Here is a 16668-nt window from a genome sequence, read left to right on the forward strand (position 1 = left end):
TGATCTCGTGGCGAGTGCCGCCTGGAGTGAGCGTGTGGCGACCTCGTGCGATCTCGTGTGATCTCGTGTGATCTCGTGGCGAGTGCCGCCTGGAGTGAGCGTGTGGCGACCTCGTGCGATCTCGTGTGATCTCGTGTGATCTCGTGGCGAGTGCCGCCTGGAGTGAGCGTGTGGCGACCTCGTGCGATCTCGTGTGATCTCGTGTGATCTCGTGGCGAGTGCCGCCTGGAGCGAGCGTGTGGCGACCTCGTGCGATCTCGTGTGATCTCGTGTGATCTCGTGGCGAGTGCCGCCTGGATCGAGCGTGTGGCGATGCCGTCGGCAATCGAGCTGAGCGCGGCTTGCTCCATCCAAAGGGCTGCAAGCGCCGCCGGACTGAGGCGCGGAGTAGACACGTCGATCGAGTGCGGACCGCCCCCGTCGCTGTCCCTCACGCTGCCAGCGCCACGGCCCGCGCCACCGCCGCCCAACCCATCGCCGCCGCCGCCGCCGCCGCCGCCGCCGCCGCCGCCGCCGCCGCCGCCGCCGCCGCTTCCGCCATCGCCGACGTCACCGCTTCCGCCGCTGAGCGCCGCCAGCCACTCGACCAGCTCTGCTGTGCCCCCCTCGCAGCCCAAATCCATCGGCTTGGCGAGGGCGGGTGAGGAGAGCTGGACAGCGCCGGCGGCGGCGCCCGGCGCGCTGCGCACGCTGACGCGGCACCTGAACCTCCGTCAATCTCGACCAATCTCGGGGAGATCTCGGGGATGTCTCGAGGATGTCTCGGGGAGGTCTCGGGGAGGTCTCGGGGAGGTCTCGGGGAGGTCTCGGGGCGATCTCGGATCATCTCGCCCTTCGAGGTCGACCAAGCCGCGAGGCGCCTGGTCCTCGAGAGAGAGGTAGTACAGTAGCCAGCGGCGGCCGCGCCCGTTGCACAGCGCCACCCAGCGCCGGTTGCGGCCCGGCAGGTGGTCACGCTTCTTCAGCAGCCAACCGCACTTCACAACGCGCAACGGCTCCGCCGCTCCGCTATCTCCGCTGCCTCCGTCACCGCTGCCTCCTCCGGCACCTCCGCCACCTCCGACGCAACCACCGCCGCCACCTCCGCCTCCGCCATCGCCGCCAACTCCTCCTCCGCCACCGCTGCCACCGCCGACGGCGGCGGAGCCACCGCCAGCATTAGCACCGACAGAGCGACTGCCGTTGCACCGACCGCCATTGTCGGTGCCGCCGCTGCTGCCGGCGCCGCTGGAGATGGCGAGGCACTGCGCCGCGAGGCGGAGGGGAGAGACGGAGGAGAGGGCGCGGCGCGTCGGAGGGACGGCCGCCGCGCGTCGCAGCGCCTCTCGCCAGCGAGCGAGCGCTGCGCTCGATCCGCCTACGAAGGTTCTCGGAAGCTTCTCGCTTCTGCCGAAGCGTTGCGCCGCCGCCCGCGTCGCTGCCGAGGAAGAGGAAGCGCTGGCCCGGCCTATTGGAAAGGATGATGTCGGTGGCAGTCCAGTGTCTCGAGCAGTGCGCGCGATCGGGAAGGGACAGGTGATCTACAGGTCCGGGCTGTCGAGTGCGCCTGCCGGAGAAGAAGCAAAGCCGCAGAAGCTGTGCTCGCCCTCCGTCAGAGAGGACGAGCGAGAAGTCGTCGATCGCATCCAGGCCCCAGGAGTCGAGTGCACTCTCGGCCGGCGCATTGACCGCTGCGCCGGGCTTCCTTAGCAGAAGAACGGCCTCCGCTTCGTGCAGCGCAACGAGGCGCCGCTGCAGGCGGCCAGCATCGAGCGGGGCCTTGGAGGATGTATACGCCCAAAAGGTGCCCGACACAGAGGCTGCGGACAGCGGCGACTCTGCTGATAGCCGGGGCTTTGAGGCGAAGCTAAACATGGAGCGGTCCTGTGCGGCCTGTGGCTATAGTGCAGCGATCCCAGCTACCGGGTACTCGGTGTGAACAACCTCTCACAGGCCAGCGCACAGCGCCATAGGAGGTATTCTCTTCTCAATAACAAGGCTGTGAACAGAGTTCGTAGCCGAGGCCCCTCGGCGTTCACAGCGTGTGTGTGTGTGTGTGTGTGTGTGTGTGTGTGTGTGTGTGTGTGTACTCACTCACTCACTCACTCACGTTCACAGCGGAGTGGCTGGGGCTATACCATACAAAGTAGGTAGGTAGTGTCGCGGGGGAAGGTGACTGCACCAAAACCCGCGAGGAATCGAGAAGGGAACTCGAGATTGGCCTTCGCCGCATTTAGATATCGTGTCCAGTGGTTGAATTGTGTCGGCGGGCCGAATGTCGTTTCACCTCTGTCGTTGGTCCTGGGATCGGGGTCTGCGGGGGGAGAGGCAGACACGGAAGGCGACCTTCCCTCAGACAAGGGAGATCGCTACGTCGGCTTGGACGGCGCGTCCCACAAGCCCGAGAGACGGGCGGACCGCGCCGAGCTCGCGTGGACGCAAGCGGAGGTCAAGCGCCTCCGCGCGCAGATCGAGACCCTTCGGAGCAGGTCGCGAGTGCAAATCCCCGGGGCCCGCGGCCGAGACCTCGAGGAGGAGACAAGGGCGCTCTTCGAGACGGTGGAGTGCGACACCGAGATCACCGCCATCGCCGCCACCCTGGGGACGTTGGGGACCCCGCCGCAAACCCCGTGCACCCCACCCCCAGCGGGCGAGTCATCCGGCCCCGCGCGGCCGAGCAATCAGCGCCTCCAAGCGCGGCCGCGTGCACCGCCGGTAGGAAGACCGGCGGGCCGCTCTACGGCGCGGCGGCCCCCGGTGGCGGCGGTCGGCACCCCGAAGCCGACCCCCGCCGCGCGCCTTCCGCAACCCTCGGGCTTCAATGCCATCCATACGGAACCCTGCCCCGCGACAGGTAGGTAGGTAGGTAGAAAGGTGAAGAACAGCCAGGCTCGGACTGGACACCAACCAACGCGGTATGGGTGGACGCAAGAGAGAAAGCGCATACAAAACAAGAACACAACGCACGCTCTCTCGCATGACAAGCGATCCCACGGCAGCGAGTGTGGGGACATGATCCGTACGTGAAGGGTGGAGGGGCCCGTCCGCAGAGCTAGGCGGCGTGGGCGCCCCCCACTGACTGGGGCCGAGGGACGTCTGCCGCTTGCTTGTTCTTGACGTCGTTGACCCAGTCGGCACGCTCCTTGCGCGCCTGCTTGTTGATGCTGTCGGCTTCGCCCGCCACCGCCGCCTTGGAGATCTGCTGCGTATGGTGGACGACGAAGGAGGAGGCGCTCGCCGACGCCGCCCCGTACACGTCCGGTCCGTGCACCTTGTGACGGTGCCCTGGCAAAATCGTCCCGATTTCGATGCGTGATTTAGCTAAGTCCCAGAGCCGTTTACGCATTAGCGGGCCCCCTCACCAGCCTAGGGCTCGCGCTTCTGGCCCGAGGTGTCGCCGCTGCCTCCCGCGCCCTCCGGCGCCTGCTGCTACTGCCGGTCGGCCGGTCGGGTCCGCGCGACGGCTCCATCCTCGAGACGTAGCGGTCGCTGAGCGCTTTCTCGACCGCTACGTCTTCCAGTGCACCCACCCACCGCGACCCTCGAACCTGCGCTGCGCGGCGCAGTTGCTGCCGAGCGAGACGCCCCCGCCCGCGCAGGGGCGGCATCACCAGACGCTACCGCATGGCCGAGCAGCGAGCAGTGTGTGCCGCAGTGCCCGTCCGGGCCCTCTTGCAGCTGCCTCTATTGGGCGTAAACCGCGGATATAAGGGTCTATACGGAGGTGGGTGGCCTCTTAGAGGTATGGGAGCCGCTGGCACCGCGGATGCACGTACGAACGAACATTATGAAATCGGGACGATTTTGACCCAAAAATCACAAGGTGTTGGTGCCCGCCGCCTCCTTGGCGAACACGTGGAGGAACTGCTTGGTGGGTATACCCGGATTTTTGCAGGTATACCCGCAAAATACCGGGTATTTTGCCGATTTTGCCGATTTTGCCAAAAATGCACTCGGACTCGCTTTGGTTTCCGTGAGGCAGGTGGTATCCCATTTTTGATTAGTGCAGGCCTAGGGTTTGATTAGCCAAAAACTCCCATACCGGCACTGCGCCGCCGCCGTTGACGGGCTCATCGGCTTCCGAGTCGCTCAAGCGACAGCAAATGGCAATCGATCCGGGTGCGGCGTCCAGTGGAAGAGATATAGATACTAATTTATTCACAGCTGCGGCGAGCATGTAACCTATGTGCGGTGTGACCCTCGAGCCAACCCGACCGATAGACCCCCTCCTCGGTCTGCGCTCCGACCGACCGGACCCCCCCTCCGGTCTGCGGTATTCCGCGGCCGCCGACCGGACCCCCCCTGCGGTCGGTCGGTCTGCGCTGGGCGCTCAAACCGCGAAGTCGGCCTGTTCACTACAAGATGCCGCTCATATCACAGCGCTCTCCACCCCGTCTTCTGTCCGTATGCTCTCTTTTCCGTCACCGCCCACTTCCACTCCCTTCGCAGCTGCACCCACTCTGGTCGCATGGCGCCACCGTTACGACGTGATCATGTCTGAAGATCACGACACGCGTCAAAAGCCGACGCATAGTCCAACAATTTGCATGCATCCGCGGAGGAGTCGACGAACAGCTGGCAGACGAACCGGCCCTGGTTCACGTTCACAAAGTTCGACGTCTCCGCCGAGACGTAGCCGGAGTAGTGCACGCACGGGTGTCCCTCCCACGCGGTCTCGCCGTCAGTGCAGTGGCGGTGTCCCTCCACCTTGAAGACCGAGATGCCCCAAGCCTGATCGCCCTGCTCCGGGCCGCACGTCGACGTCGGCTCGAGGAGCGCGATGTTCTTGTGGTCCCACGCGCTTGAGACCAGCGCGTCCGCCTCGGCAGCGTCGCCCTCGATGGTCTTCGCGAGGTGGTGAGGGAAGTCGGTGAACTTGACCGCCGTCTGCGGGTAGTAGTTGAAGGAGATGTCGGCGATGAAGTGGGCCGCGGTGTCGCCCTCCGTCTCGCTCGCATCGACGTCGCGCTCCTTCTTCACGACGTTGAGGTTCGAGCAGAAGCCAGAGGTGGCGATCAGCCAGGCGGGGTCGTCAACCACGTCGGGCACGGGAGGATGTGGCTTGGGCGCAAAGGCGAGGCCGCGAGTGGCTGGGTTGATGTCGTCGACGGTTTCTGCCTGCGCACTCGTGTGGTGCGTGTAAGTTCAAGCCTGCATGTGAGGAAGTACGGCTGGGCGGAGCGACGCACCGGCAGGGCAGACGTCGACAGAGCGACGAGCAGAAGCGAGGCAATCTTCAGCATCCAGTCCAAGATGTACCCAGCGAGATGTACCCCGCGGCCAAAACGCCGTTTTTCAGAAGAATTCTACGAATAAAAGCCCCTCTCACAGCAGACTGGCACGAACTAGCACCACAAAAGGCACAGCGTTCTTACGACACAAGCCTCTCACAACAATCTTCATCATGCCGGCGGCAACACAGCCAAACCGCCGTTTTTCAAGGTCAAAGAATTTTACGCGGCGGAAGAATTTTAAAAAGAACTTTACCGAAGAAAGAAAACAGGGTTTCGTACGCGCAGCTGCGCAAGCTGCTCTGCGCCGACGTGTGCAGCAAGCGGAGCGCGCCGCACTCGAACAGTGGCGGACGCAACGCCGGCTCGCTCTTGGACGTGAACTCGGCTAGGTCCCCAGCCAGCAGCTCCTTCTCCGCACTCCGGGACGAGAGTATGCGGCCGGAAGAGCGAGAGCGCCACCCTCGTAGCCGGCACCGGTGGCCGCGCGGAGGCGCGCAGCTTCTGTCTCGCCCTCGTCGGGCTCGTCCCACGGCTCCACCTCGACGTCCGGGGGCCTGCCCGTCGTTTCCCTCAACCAAAACCAGGTCAAAGTACTCCGCCTTCGTCTTGGCGTCCCACGGGAAGAAAGAATTTACGACAAAAGTCGGTCGGGAAGAAAGAATTTGACAAGCAACTCCCTCCCACGACACTGGGCACGGGACTGGGGCGCGCACTGGCACTAACAAAGGTACGTGGCTGGGGTTCACAGCGATTGTAGGAAAATTGGGAAACCACTTGACGGTCGCGGCCTTCCGACTCGAGCCTCCGCCTCACACACTGGCACTATTGTAGCCCTGGCCGGTGCGCGTGCAGAGTTGAAGTTCCGGAGTGAAAATTTGAACGCGTTCTCTCACGGTGACCAAAAAATGTCCGCCTCATACTCTACTCTCAGTCTTACCATTCATGGACAATAGTGTCTGTGACGGCGGTGACATTCACAGCGAGGTCAGTTCACAGCCGAGCAGCCGATCCTGACACGCTTCACTTTCAGGGCCCCGCCGCGGCTCGTGCAAGGTCTCTATGGCGATCGACATCTTGCCAGCTGTGGCTTGCCTGTCTACCGCTACGCCGCGCCTACCAGATACAGTCGCCCCTCCCGCCCACGCCGGCGACTGTCTGAGGTGCAGTTGACATCTGGATGACTGCGCACAATGGGGTTGACCCGCCGCGCAGCAACCCGATGGTCACTACTTAGGTTTCCGTCGAGTGACGAGTCTCGTCCGAGACGTCTGTCTCATCCCGCCTCGTGGCATGTGTGTTCTAGTGTCTCATGGGTGTCCCTGTGGTGTTCTCGTGTGTGGGGGAGGCTCAGCAGCCCACCACAGGGAGGTTTCGTCAGTCTCGGCGTCGCATCTGCCGCGCCGAGATTCGACGGACCGAAGGGGTAGAGGCTAGCGCTCTGTCGAGAGACGCGCAATACTCAAGAGGATAATTACTACCACCTTCGTACAACTCAACGCGCATTCATGCAACGCGTGCAACGCTGCACAGTGCTCAGGGTTCGAGCAGGTGCAGGCGAGTGGAGGGGCCCCTGGCAGAGTGGGTGGGGAGAACCGGCACGGGGAAAGCCGGCCTCCCGCTTCCGCCCCAGCCAGACCCCGGCCAACCCCGCGTCGACGACGCCTCGACGGCAATCTCTGATTCTCTGATGGCGGGCTTGCAGCTGTGAATGATAGCAAAGGCTCGGCCCTACGAACTCAGGCGGGCTTGCAGCTGTGAATGATAGGCCCCAGCCACCCCGGCCAACCCCGCCTCGACGACGCCTCGACGGCAATCTTCTCTGATGGCGCGTCTCCCGACGCGTTTCCTCCTCCTCCAGACGGTGGTGTCTCTCGCCCGTGCGCGCCAGCTCGTCACGCTGAGCGAGTTCGCAAAAGTGGCGCTCCTCACGCCGACGACGCTGCGGGCCGCGTCGCTCTCCGTCGCCTGCCCGCTCGTATGCTCGGCAGCCGGCGTGGTGGGGAACGACTTTGACCCGGCGCTCCTCTCGCTCATCATCGCCGTCCCCAGTTCCATCTCCATCAACGCCGCGTACACGCGCCGCGAGCGCGCGCTGACCTGCCTCGCACGCTTCCGCTCCGCGACGTACGCGCTGCACCACTCGATCCAGCGGTGGGGGCGGCCGGCGGACCGCTCGCGCATCCAGCGCGAGAATGCGGCGCTGTATGAGAGCCTCTGCGTTGGCCTCGAGTCTGGCGGCGACGACATCATGTTTCGCGACGTCTTCCGACATCTCGAGGAGATTGGCGAGGTGTGCGAGAGCGTGCGACTAAGCCCGCGGCGAGCCGAGGACGCGCGCGACTTCATGCCCGCGCTGAGCACGCTGCTGCTGTCGGACGAGAGGATGCTCTGGCAGACAATCGACGAGCTTCGGATGCTCTCCTCGACCGCCACGCCCTACCTGCTGCGCGGCTTCACCGTCGGAGGCGCAACCGCCCTTCTCCTCCTCCTCCTCCACCACCATTGACATGCAGCGTGGTCACACCACCACCCTCCACCCTCCACCCTCCACCACCCTCCACCACACTCCACCACCCTCCACCACCACGTCCAGGCGCCACCCTCTTCCCGGTCCTCTTCGGTCCGTACGTCGCCAACGCCGTCGGCGCCGGCAGCGTGCTCGACACGTGGTCAGCGTACCTCGTCTCGTTCCTGCTCGCCGTGACGATCGGCTCGCTCGTCTCGATCCAGGAGGCGCTAGAGGATTGCTTCGACGGCGACGCGCGCCTCGATGACATTGCTTTGCCGCCGTTCGCGCCGCCGGGCTTCTCGCTCTGGCGGAGCGACATGTCGCGCGAGAACAGGGACTTGGTCAACCCGCCGGGAGGGTGGTAGGCGTATCTGGAAAAAGCCAAATCCAATAGCCACACGACGCGTCGCCTCGCCGGTTTCACGCTTTCACACCCGTCTGAGGTCTGTGCAGCGGTCACCACACACTCCACACACCGCACGCAAAACAAAAACGTACATCTCGGATCGAGAAACGTAGGAGTCACCGCTTGCTCGCGAGAGCTCGACGGTGTAGATCTGATATCGGAGCGCAAACGGCGAACCGACGCTCGGAGGCAGAGAGTTCGACCGATTGGTGACGCCACCGCAACCGCATTGCAGCTGCACGTTGCACGCACCACATTCATCCGGCCAAGGGGCGGTCGTGCAAGTCGGCTGCCGAGTCGTCCAAGCACGCCCTCGGACCGGCGAGTCGCATGGACTCAGCGCGCGTAAGCTAGGCTCCGGCAAAGGCGTCGCTACCAGATTTCTGCTTGCGCACGCAGCGGCGGAGCTGCGCGGGGACAGGCGCGCGGATGCCGTGAGCAGAAATAGAGCGGATGCCGAGCCGCCCAATAGAGCGAGGGTTGCAGCAACCATGCCTCGGCCCGCGTCTCGGCTAGAGCTCACCCTCTCCAGGCAAGGGTCGCAGCAGCCGCCAGCCTTGTTTGACCAGTTCTGCAGGCGCGCCGCCTGTGGGAGGGCCCATGAGGGAATCTCGGGCGACAATGCAGCAGTAGGGAGTGCTGGCGGGCACGGTGAATGCGGCGAGGGAAGGAGAAATGTGAGCGGGTACGCAATGCAGCAGAGGTGCGCACACGTTGGGCCCAGCGCGGCGAGGTTTCTCACTTCCCGCCTTCGCCGCCGCGCGTGCAGAAGTGAAGAAGCTCTCGCCCGAGCGCAGCGACGCGACGTACACCGCCGACGGCCGGGGCAGATTCGGGCACGAGCCGCTGTGCATCAAGACCGGAAAGTGAGAACGCCGCGCAGCGTAGGGTGTGAGAAACGAGCTAAGGTTGGGAGCGAGCAAAGGTTGGGAGCGAGCAAAGGTTTGTTGTGAAGAGCTGGGGCGCGCCACCCAAGAGCCTATAGGTAGGTGCGGATCGGCAAGAGCGCAATCGATCTTTTTGCCCTCTATCACCTTGGGTTGTAAGAACTTGAAACACACCACGCAGGGGCACAGCAAGCACGGATAGCCGTTGAGGAGAAAGGCGGACTCAGGGCCGGTGCTTTGACGCAGTATATTGTACTTCGAGGTAGTATGAACTCAGAACGGCCCCCCGAGAGCGCCTCTTCGACGCCCACGGGTCCCAGGGGGTCGGAGGGGTTGCGAGAGGGCCTGGACTATTTTTTGTTTGAATCCCGGGGGCCGTTCGAACATATAACGTGCGTTCCACGTGCCCGTCCCCAGCAAGGACAACATGCTAGCCCAGCAGGCCGCTCTCACCGCCGCCCGCGGCGTAGGCAAGGCGGCAAAGGGTGGCAAGGGCGGCGGCAAGGGCGGTGGCAAGGGTTGTGGCCGTGTGGCGCACCAGACCCACTTTGCGCCGCCGCCCTCAACGCCCGATACTCGGTTGAGCCGGCGGAGCGACGGCGGCAGAGTTGCGGCCGCCGGCGACCTCACACGGCGTCGAGCGCCGTAGAGACGGCCCCGAAAGCCGCCGCCAGGTGTGCCACGACCGCGGTCGCGAGGCTCGTGGCGATGGATGCGCCAGATCCGCTTGCGCCGCCGCCCTCAACGCCCGATACTCGGTCAGAGCCGGCGGAGCGACGGCGGCAGAGTTGCGGCCGCCGGCGACCTCACACGGCGTCGAGCGCCGTAGAGACGGCCCCGAGAGCCGCCGCCAGGTGTGCCACGACCGCGGTCGCGAGGCTCGTGGCGATGGATGCGCCAGATCCGCTTGCGCCGCCGCCCTCAACGCCCGATACTCGATCAGAGCCGGCGGAGCGACGGCGGCGGAGTTGCGGCCGCCGGCGACCTTCCCCTCGACCACGCCGCCGACCCGTCGACAAGCACGTGCGGACTGCCATCGAGAAGAAGGAGACGGAGGGCGGCGCATCCGGAGCCCGCGGGCGCAGCGGGCGCGGGTCCGGGCGCGGGCGGGCGCGCGCGGGAACCCCGCCAGCGGAGGCGACAATGCCTCTGGCGGCTCTGCAGGCGGCGCGCGGCGCGCCCCTCGCCGGTCTCCCGCACGCTCCTGAGGGCCGAGAGGGCCGAGAGGCGGGGTCGGTGACCCGGGGGCATGGGCGGTGCGGCCCGCGCCGCGCGCGGGCGCGTGACAGCCCGTGAGTGCCGAGATCGGGTCCGTACTTCGACGTAGTATGGGCCCCCGGGGGTAAGGCTGTGTAGAAATATGGAATATATTGCTCCAATACTTAGAGGAGCGATCAATATCAATATATATTCCAATACTTAGAGGGGGATTGGCCTGGGCTGGTCAGGGGGGTCTCAATATATCAATATATCCAGCGGTGGGCGGTCGATCTCTAGCTTGCGGACGCCCTAAAACCGCTCAAAATGGGCCCAAACCGCTTCAAAATTGCTCGGGTCGCATCAAAATCGCTTCGAACGCGCGAATCTTTCGATTTCAGCCACCATCTAGGCGATGTTTGGAACAAATGTTGACATTTATGCTTTTTGAGGTTGAAAATCAGCGATCAATATGTCAATATATTGTCAATACTTAGAGGTGAGCTTGACAATACTCAATATCAATACTTAGAGGGGCGAGAATCAATCTTTCTACACAGCCTTACCCGGGGGCCCATCTACAGCAGCGGCGAAGTGAGCGTGTTTGTGGTGTTGGTGTGGCGTCTGAGCTTGGATCTGTGACTAAAGCCGGTTACCACTGATGGATCCCCACCCGAATAACACACAGTGAGCGCCCCAGCGCTTCACTACGCCCTCCGCGCGAAATCTCGCTAGTGCTGTGAGAAAGTATATTGTACTTTTGAGTAGTACGGGTACGGTTCCCGAGACCGAAGGGCGTAAGGTGTATGCGCAGCCACGGCCGTGCCGCGGTGGGCGCGCCACCTCCCGCGAGCGCGGCGGGATCGGAATTGCGGCCGGAGGGAAGGGCGAGCCGCCGCCGCCGCCGCCATATACCATCAGCGACGACGACCGCGGCTCGCCCCAAACGCCAGGCGCTGGATCGGCAGTAGGGCTTGGGCGGCGCAGCGTAGGCCTCGAGCCACACGAGTCGCCGACAACCCCCCCTCATCGACGTGATGGCCGCACCCGCTGCCGGCCGATGCAAGCTGCCGCCTCCACCGCACCAGCGATACTGGCCGCGGCTCGCCGCCACGCGCCGGCTCGGAAGAGGGGGCTATCGGCGGCGCAGCAGAGCGGCATGCGTCGTCATTCGAGCAGCACCAGGTCCCCTCTTCGACGTGACGGCCGCTCCCGGAGCCGGCCGGTGCGCGCCCGACCCACGCCCCCTCTCGCACCCCCCCGATCCCCCTGCGCGGCGCCCCCTCCACTGCGCGCCGGCTCGAGCGCCTATTGCCAAATCGCGACTTTCGAGCGCAGTGCGTGCGCCCCACACGTCACGCGAGCGCAGGAGAATTTGCGGCAGAGCAGTACCGTGTACTAGCCGGAGGCATCGCGCCGAAAACCCCGCGCATTCCGCCCCAACAGAGGCTGCAGGAGGCAGATGGCCAATAGCGACGATCGTTACGAAATGTAGCGTTACCGGGAGCTCTCCAAGCTGTCTTGGGTGGTTCCAAACCGCCGTTTTTATGACCCAATACGAGCCGTCCCCCCTGACCCCCCACCACCGTACCCCCCCCACCCCTTGGACGCGTCCACCCTGGGCTGACCCAAACCCGGTGAGAGGTAAGCTCGCCCCAGCCTGGGCGACAAACCTAGGTGCACGCGTGGCCGGCCGCGTGGGGCCGCAGGAGGCGGTAGCGGGAGAGCACGCCCTCCGACCTACCCCGTCCGAGACGCTCGCTAGATTCCTCATCAGACCTCTCACTAGACTCTAGACTAGACTCGCCATCCGACATATGTTCGTCTGACTGCTCGGTGCCACCAGGGCTGGTCTGCGGCGAGGGCGATGCGGATGGCTGCGTAGATGAGGCCGCCTGATGTCTCTGCTTCCTTTTTCTAGTGAATGCGCTAGCTGCCTTGATGGCAGCTGAAAATGACTTGGGCTCAAAGTTCTCAAGGCGCGACTCGATAGCGGTCCATAGCATTCACGTCGCTGCCGTCGGAGGGGCCACTCGCGGCAGTAAAGGCCTCTAGGAGTGAGTGAGTGGGCCAGCGACTGCCTCCTGCGCTAGCCTGGACGCAAGACGGGCGATGACGGTGCTTATTGTGTGTATCGCGCGCCTTGCGGGGGGGGCGCGGAAAAGAGGAACCTTTAGCGCCATCTTATTACGGGGGCAATCTTCGCGTTTAAAATCTTACGCAGCACACTACGCGTCGAAAAGGCGGCAACAAAAATCCTGGGAATGGCAGCATGTGGGCAATGGCCGAACGTATTTGTCCTCGGCGCGCAGAAGGCGGCCACCAGCTCGCTCTGCTCGTGGATGTCGGTCGCTGGCGCGTCGGTCGGGACCGAGCAGTGCTGCCCTCAGCACTGGACGCACTGCAACAGCTCTCCAGAGGAATTTGGCGAGACGCATTTCCTGTCTCAGTGCAGCAAGGCTGACGCGTGCACGCGATACCATCTACTGTTTGAGCAATCGTCGAGCGGAGTGTCGCTCGATTGCACGCCGAACTTCCTTTCCGACCCTGGCGCCTCCAAGTTACTTGAGTCGACGCTGCCGTCTCGCTTGCACGCCAACGTGTGCTGCGCCTGCGCCCCTGTAATGAAAGACACTCCGAGACCCTGCTGGCTTTGGAGAGCATGCTCTTTGCTCTCAAACCTCGTGGCGCACTCCGACTGTTCCTCATCCTTAGGTGCGGTTCATCATCAGCCTCAGAGAGCCTCTCGACCGGTGAGAAGCGTATCTAGAAACTTCACAGTGGTCTCATTGCAATCGCGAGGCGCACATCCTCTGCCCTCGCGCTGAGAGCGGCCGATGATGACCCGAACTCCTTCCTGTCCTCACAGCCTGCTGTCATGGTACAACCACCGGCGGGTGAACGTGGCGTTGCTCGAGAACGATAAGTATAAGTTCTGCTCGGGCCGGGGCGCCTGGGACGCAATGCGCCTCGAGTTCACGCCGAGCTTCCACGACGATGTAGCGTGCGAGCTGCAGGTGTGGCGACGGCAAGAGAAAGAACTTCTCTCGTGGTTCGACTCCGACGCGGCGGATCACCACTACCCTCAGCTCAGCCTAATGAAGGGCGCGCGGCCGATAATCCTTCCGCATAGCGTGCGCGGTGACACATCGGCGAAATCCAAGGTGTGATGGTTAGGCATGTACCCGAAGATGATGCAGACGTGGCGGAAGCGCTGGCCCAGGTCCTCCATCCTTGTCTTGAGCTTTCACGAGCTCGTCCGAGATCAGCGACGTTACCTGGGAATAATTAGCAACTTTACCGGGCTGCCTCTGGAGGTGACACCCCCTTCCCTCGCACCGCCTCGCGCGGTAAGGCCGTGGCACGTCCGTTGACGCGACCCGAGCGCATTCGGCAGGTACGCTTGCCACACACGGACGGCGGACAACCCTACGTTTGACATGGGGGGGGCCGAGGTGGGCGTTGCGGCGAGCAGCCCAATCGCAACCGCGCGGCTGGCCGTCTCCCCTCCCAAGACGCCCACCTACGACGCGGCTCATTTTTCGACGCAGCTCGCCACGTCGCCCTCGGTGAGACCTTGAGACGCTTTTCAGACACACCTTCACTACGTCAGACCGTCCATCTTCCCAGGCTCGTGAGGCTCCCCTGCCAACGCAAATACCGCCCCCCTCGGCCACAGTCCGCCGCGTCGATGGCGATCAAGCGGCTCGAGGAGGCGGAGGCACGCAACGCAGCCGCAGTCAGAGCGCTGGCGGAGGCGCGGCAAAAGGCTGAGTCCGGCGGGTCCGCCCTTGCCTCGCCATCGACGGTGTCCTCTGTGTCGGACATTAAGGGGTATGACATCGACAGCTCCGAGCGCGACGAGAAGACGAGGGCTCTTAAGGAGAAGATTGCGTCGGCGCTCGACCGCGCGCGCGCTCTCAAGACGGACCAGGCCTCCCTACCAGGCAGCCCGCGCGAGGATGGGGTGCCGCTGCTTGAGTCGGGGCACCACGAGGACGTCGATGAGCGGGTGCATGAAGCCAAACTACGGATTTGACACTGCACATCCGGGGGAGGCAGGGGGTGGAAGCACGAGGCCCATGTCGGGGCGGCCAGTGTCCATGCGGCTCTTGAACTTGATCGTTGATGAATGTTGCTCCTCATCGTGGTCTGTCTATGTCTCCGGGGAGATTCTGTCTCTCTCACTCTCCCAAACTACCTTCCTCTGATCAACTGTGTATCTGTGGCGTGAGCGCCATGTAGAAGTTGATCAGTCCATCGATGATCGTCGAAAGGCAACCTCGCAGGGCTTAATTAAGCGGGCTGCCTGCTGTCTTCGTCCTCCTCTCATACCTTACCTTGTGCAACTCACGTACAGTAGCGACGCGCAAAATGGGGCGCAATAGTACAGCCGCCCCGCAAGAGGTGCTGCGGGGCCGCGCGGGGAGCAAAATCACCGATGGAGAGGCACATGCAGCCGCGACGTCGCGGGCACGCCGCGTCGCTCGCGGTTGGTGACAGCAGCGTCGCTCGCCCCCACAGCGAAGGCAGCGCGCTGAGCGGCGCGCGGCCCGTGCAGCGCCGTCGCCCGCCTCAGTCGCCGGAGAGGTTCTTGAGGAAGATTGAGCAGTGCGAGCAGAGCATCTGCAGCATGCGCTCGTCGTCCCTGTGGAAGCCCGACGGGTCGGGCTGCCCGTCGGCGCCCGTCTTGTTGACGAGCTCCACCAGCCCCACCACCGCGCCGTCGTCCCCAAACACCGGTCCGATGAGCAGCGAGCGCATCTCGTACCCACGCAGCCGGTACACCTAGGAGTACCCGTTACCCGAGATTACCCGAGATCGCATCTCGTACCCCCGCAGTCGGTACACCTCGGCGGACGGTTCAGAGCATGCGAGATCACCCGCGATCACCCGCGATCGCCCGAGATCGCCCGAGATCGCCCGAGATCGCCCGAGATCACCCGAGATCGCCCGAGATCGCCCGAGATCGCCCGAGATCGCCCGAGATCGCCCGAGAGTGCACCTCGTACGAGCAGAGCGGATGCCTCCGCACGTCGACGACGTTGAGCATCTCGCCTAATCTCGGGCAATCTCGGGCGATCTCGGGCGATCTCGGCTCATCTCCCGCCCGCAGACGCGGGACTGTCTCGCCGGTAGTCAGGACGTGGTGGCAATCTCGGCTAATCTCGGCAATCTCGGCTAATCTCGCCGGTAGTCAGGACGTGGTGGCGCGTGCCGCCCACGCGTACGGTGATTCGCACCTGCAGTTGAACGTGCGTCGGCTCGCGCCTGCTCGTCCTCAGTGGCTGCCGCCCGTCGGCACGGGGCGTGCTGTGCCCAGCCTTCTTCTTCCCCCCGCGCCGGCCGGGGAGAGCCCCACTGTACTGCGCCGCCCCGCGCGCCTGGGCTGTGAGCTGTGTGGCCGTCCTCGCATTCGCCCTGGGACCCAGCGCTGACTTCTGACTGTCGTTGCTGTCTATCCCTGTCTCGACTGTCTGGGCTTGTGCGTCTTGGGTCCGGGGTTGTGTTTTTGTGTGAGCTGTGTGAGCTGTGCGCCCAGCGGTCCGGGGCCGCGTGAGGCTGTGCGTGTGCGCCCGTCCTCCCTGCTGGCGATGCGCGCCTCGTCCGGCATGGATGAGCTAGTCACGACTCGGTCCGTTCACAGCTGTAGCTAGTCCATTCACAGCTGTAGCTAGTCACCACTCTGTCCGTTCACACGTGAGAGGTCCCACCGACGCGCGCCTCGTCCGAGAGGATCGCACCACTCTCGGGTCCTCTCGGCTTCTCTCGGGCACTCTCGGCTACTCTCGGCTACTCTCGCGTACTCTCGCGTACTCTCGGGTCCTCTCGAGTCCTCTCGGGTCCTCTCGGGTCCTCTCGGGCTCACCATGAGTGATTTCGGGTCCTCTCGGGTCCTCTCGGGTCCTCTCGGGTCCTCTCGCGCCTCGTCTGACAGGATCGCGCTCCGCAGCAGCGACGAGAACTGGGCGAAGGTGAGCTGCCCGTCCCCCTCCACGTCCACCGAGGCGATCATCTTCTCGGCCTGCGACGGGCTGGTCGAGAGTACCCGAGAGTACCCGAGAGTGCCCGAGAGTACCCGAGAGGACCCGAAATCACTCATGGTGAGCCCGAGAGGACCCGAGAGGAGCCAAGAGGAGCCGAGAGGAGCCGAGAGGAGCCGAGAGGACCCTAGATTCCCCGAGAGATCGGCCTGCGACGGGTTGGTCGACCAGCCGAGTGCACGCAGCGCCGCGGACAGCTCCATGGCGTCCACCTGCCAGCGTGGCCGCACCGCTGGCTGTGGCGGACGGCAAACCAGCCCTCTCGACCGCCCAACCTTGTCCGCCGAAGCCTTAGAGCTTGAGTCGGCCTCTCTCTCTCTCTCTCTCTCTCTCTCTCTCTCTCTCTCTCTCTCTCTCTCTCTCTCTCTCTCTCTCTCTCTCTCTCTCTCTCTCTCTCTCTCTCTCTCTCTCT

The 16668-nt window shown here is 64.2% G+C and overlaps 2 protein-coding genes across 2 annotated transcripts in view; one reads left to right on the forward strand and one right to left on the reverse strand.

Moving 5' to 3' along the window:
• Positions 1-7035: 7035 nt before the first annotated feature.
• On the forward strand, positions 7036-8117 carry EMIHUDRAFT_455521 (hypothetical protein; the record flags this gene model as incomplete). The annotated part of the gene is made up of 3 exons (XM_005787163.1): positions 7036-7503; positions 7679-7730; positions 7807-8117. The coding sequence occupies 3 exons, from the start codon at positions 7036-7038 to the stop codon at positions 8085-8087; spliced, it is 801 nt and encodes a 266-aa protein (XP_005787220.1). The 3' UTR covers positions 8088-8117.
• A 6386-nt stretch (positions 8118-14503) lies between these two features.
• Positions 14504-16668, reverse strand: part of EMIHUDRAFT_467554 (hypothetical protein) — a gene marked incomplete at its 5' end in the record, with an annotated part of 4985 nt that continues 2820 nt past the window's right edge. Inside the window, one exon of the mRNA XM_005787164.1 lies at positions 14504-15000. Coding sequence (XP_005787221.1) covers positions 14788-15000 — 213 coding nt within the window. The 3' untranslated portion in view covers positions 14504-14787. The remainder of the gene's footprint in view (positions 15001-16668) is intronic.

This window comes from Emiliania huxleyi (assembly GCF_000372725.1).
Source record: "Emiliania huxleyi CCMP1516 chromosome Unknown EMIHUscaffold_145, whole genome shotgun sequence".
Classification (NCBI taxonomy): domain Eukaryota; phylum Haptophyta; order Isochrysidales; family Noelaerhabdaceae; genus Emiliania; species Emiliania huxleyi.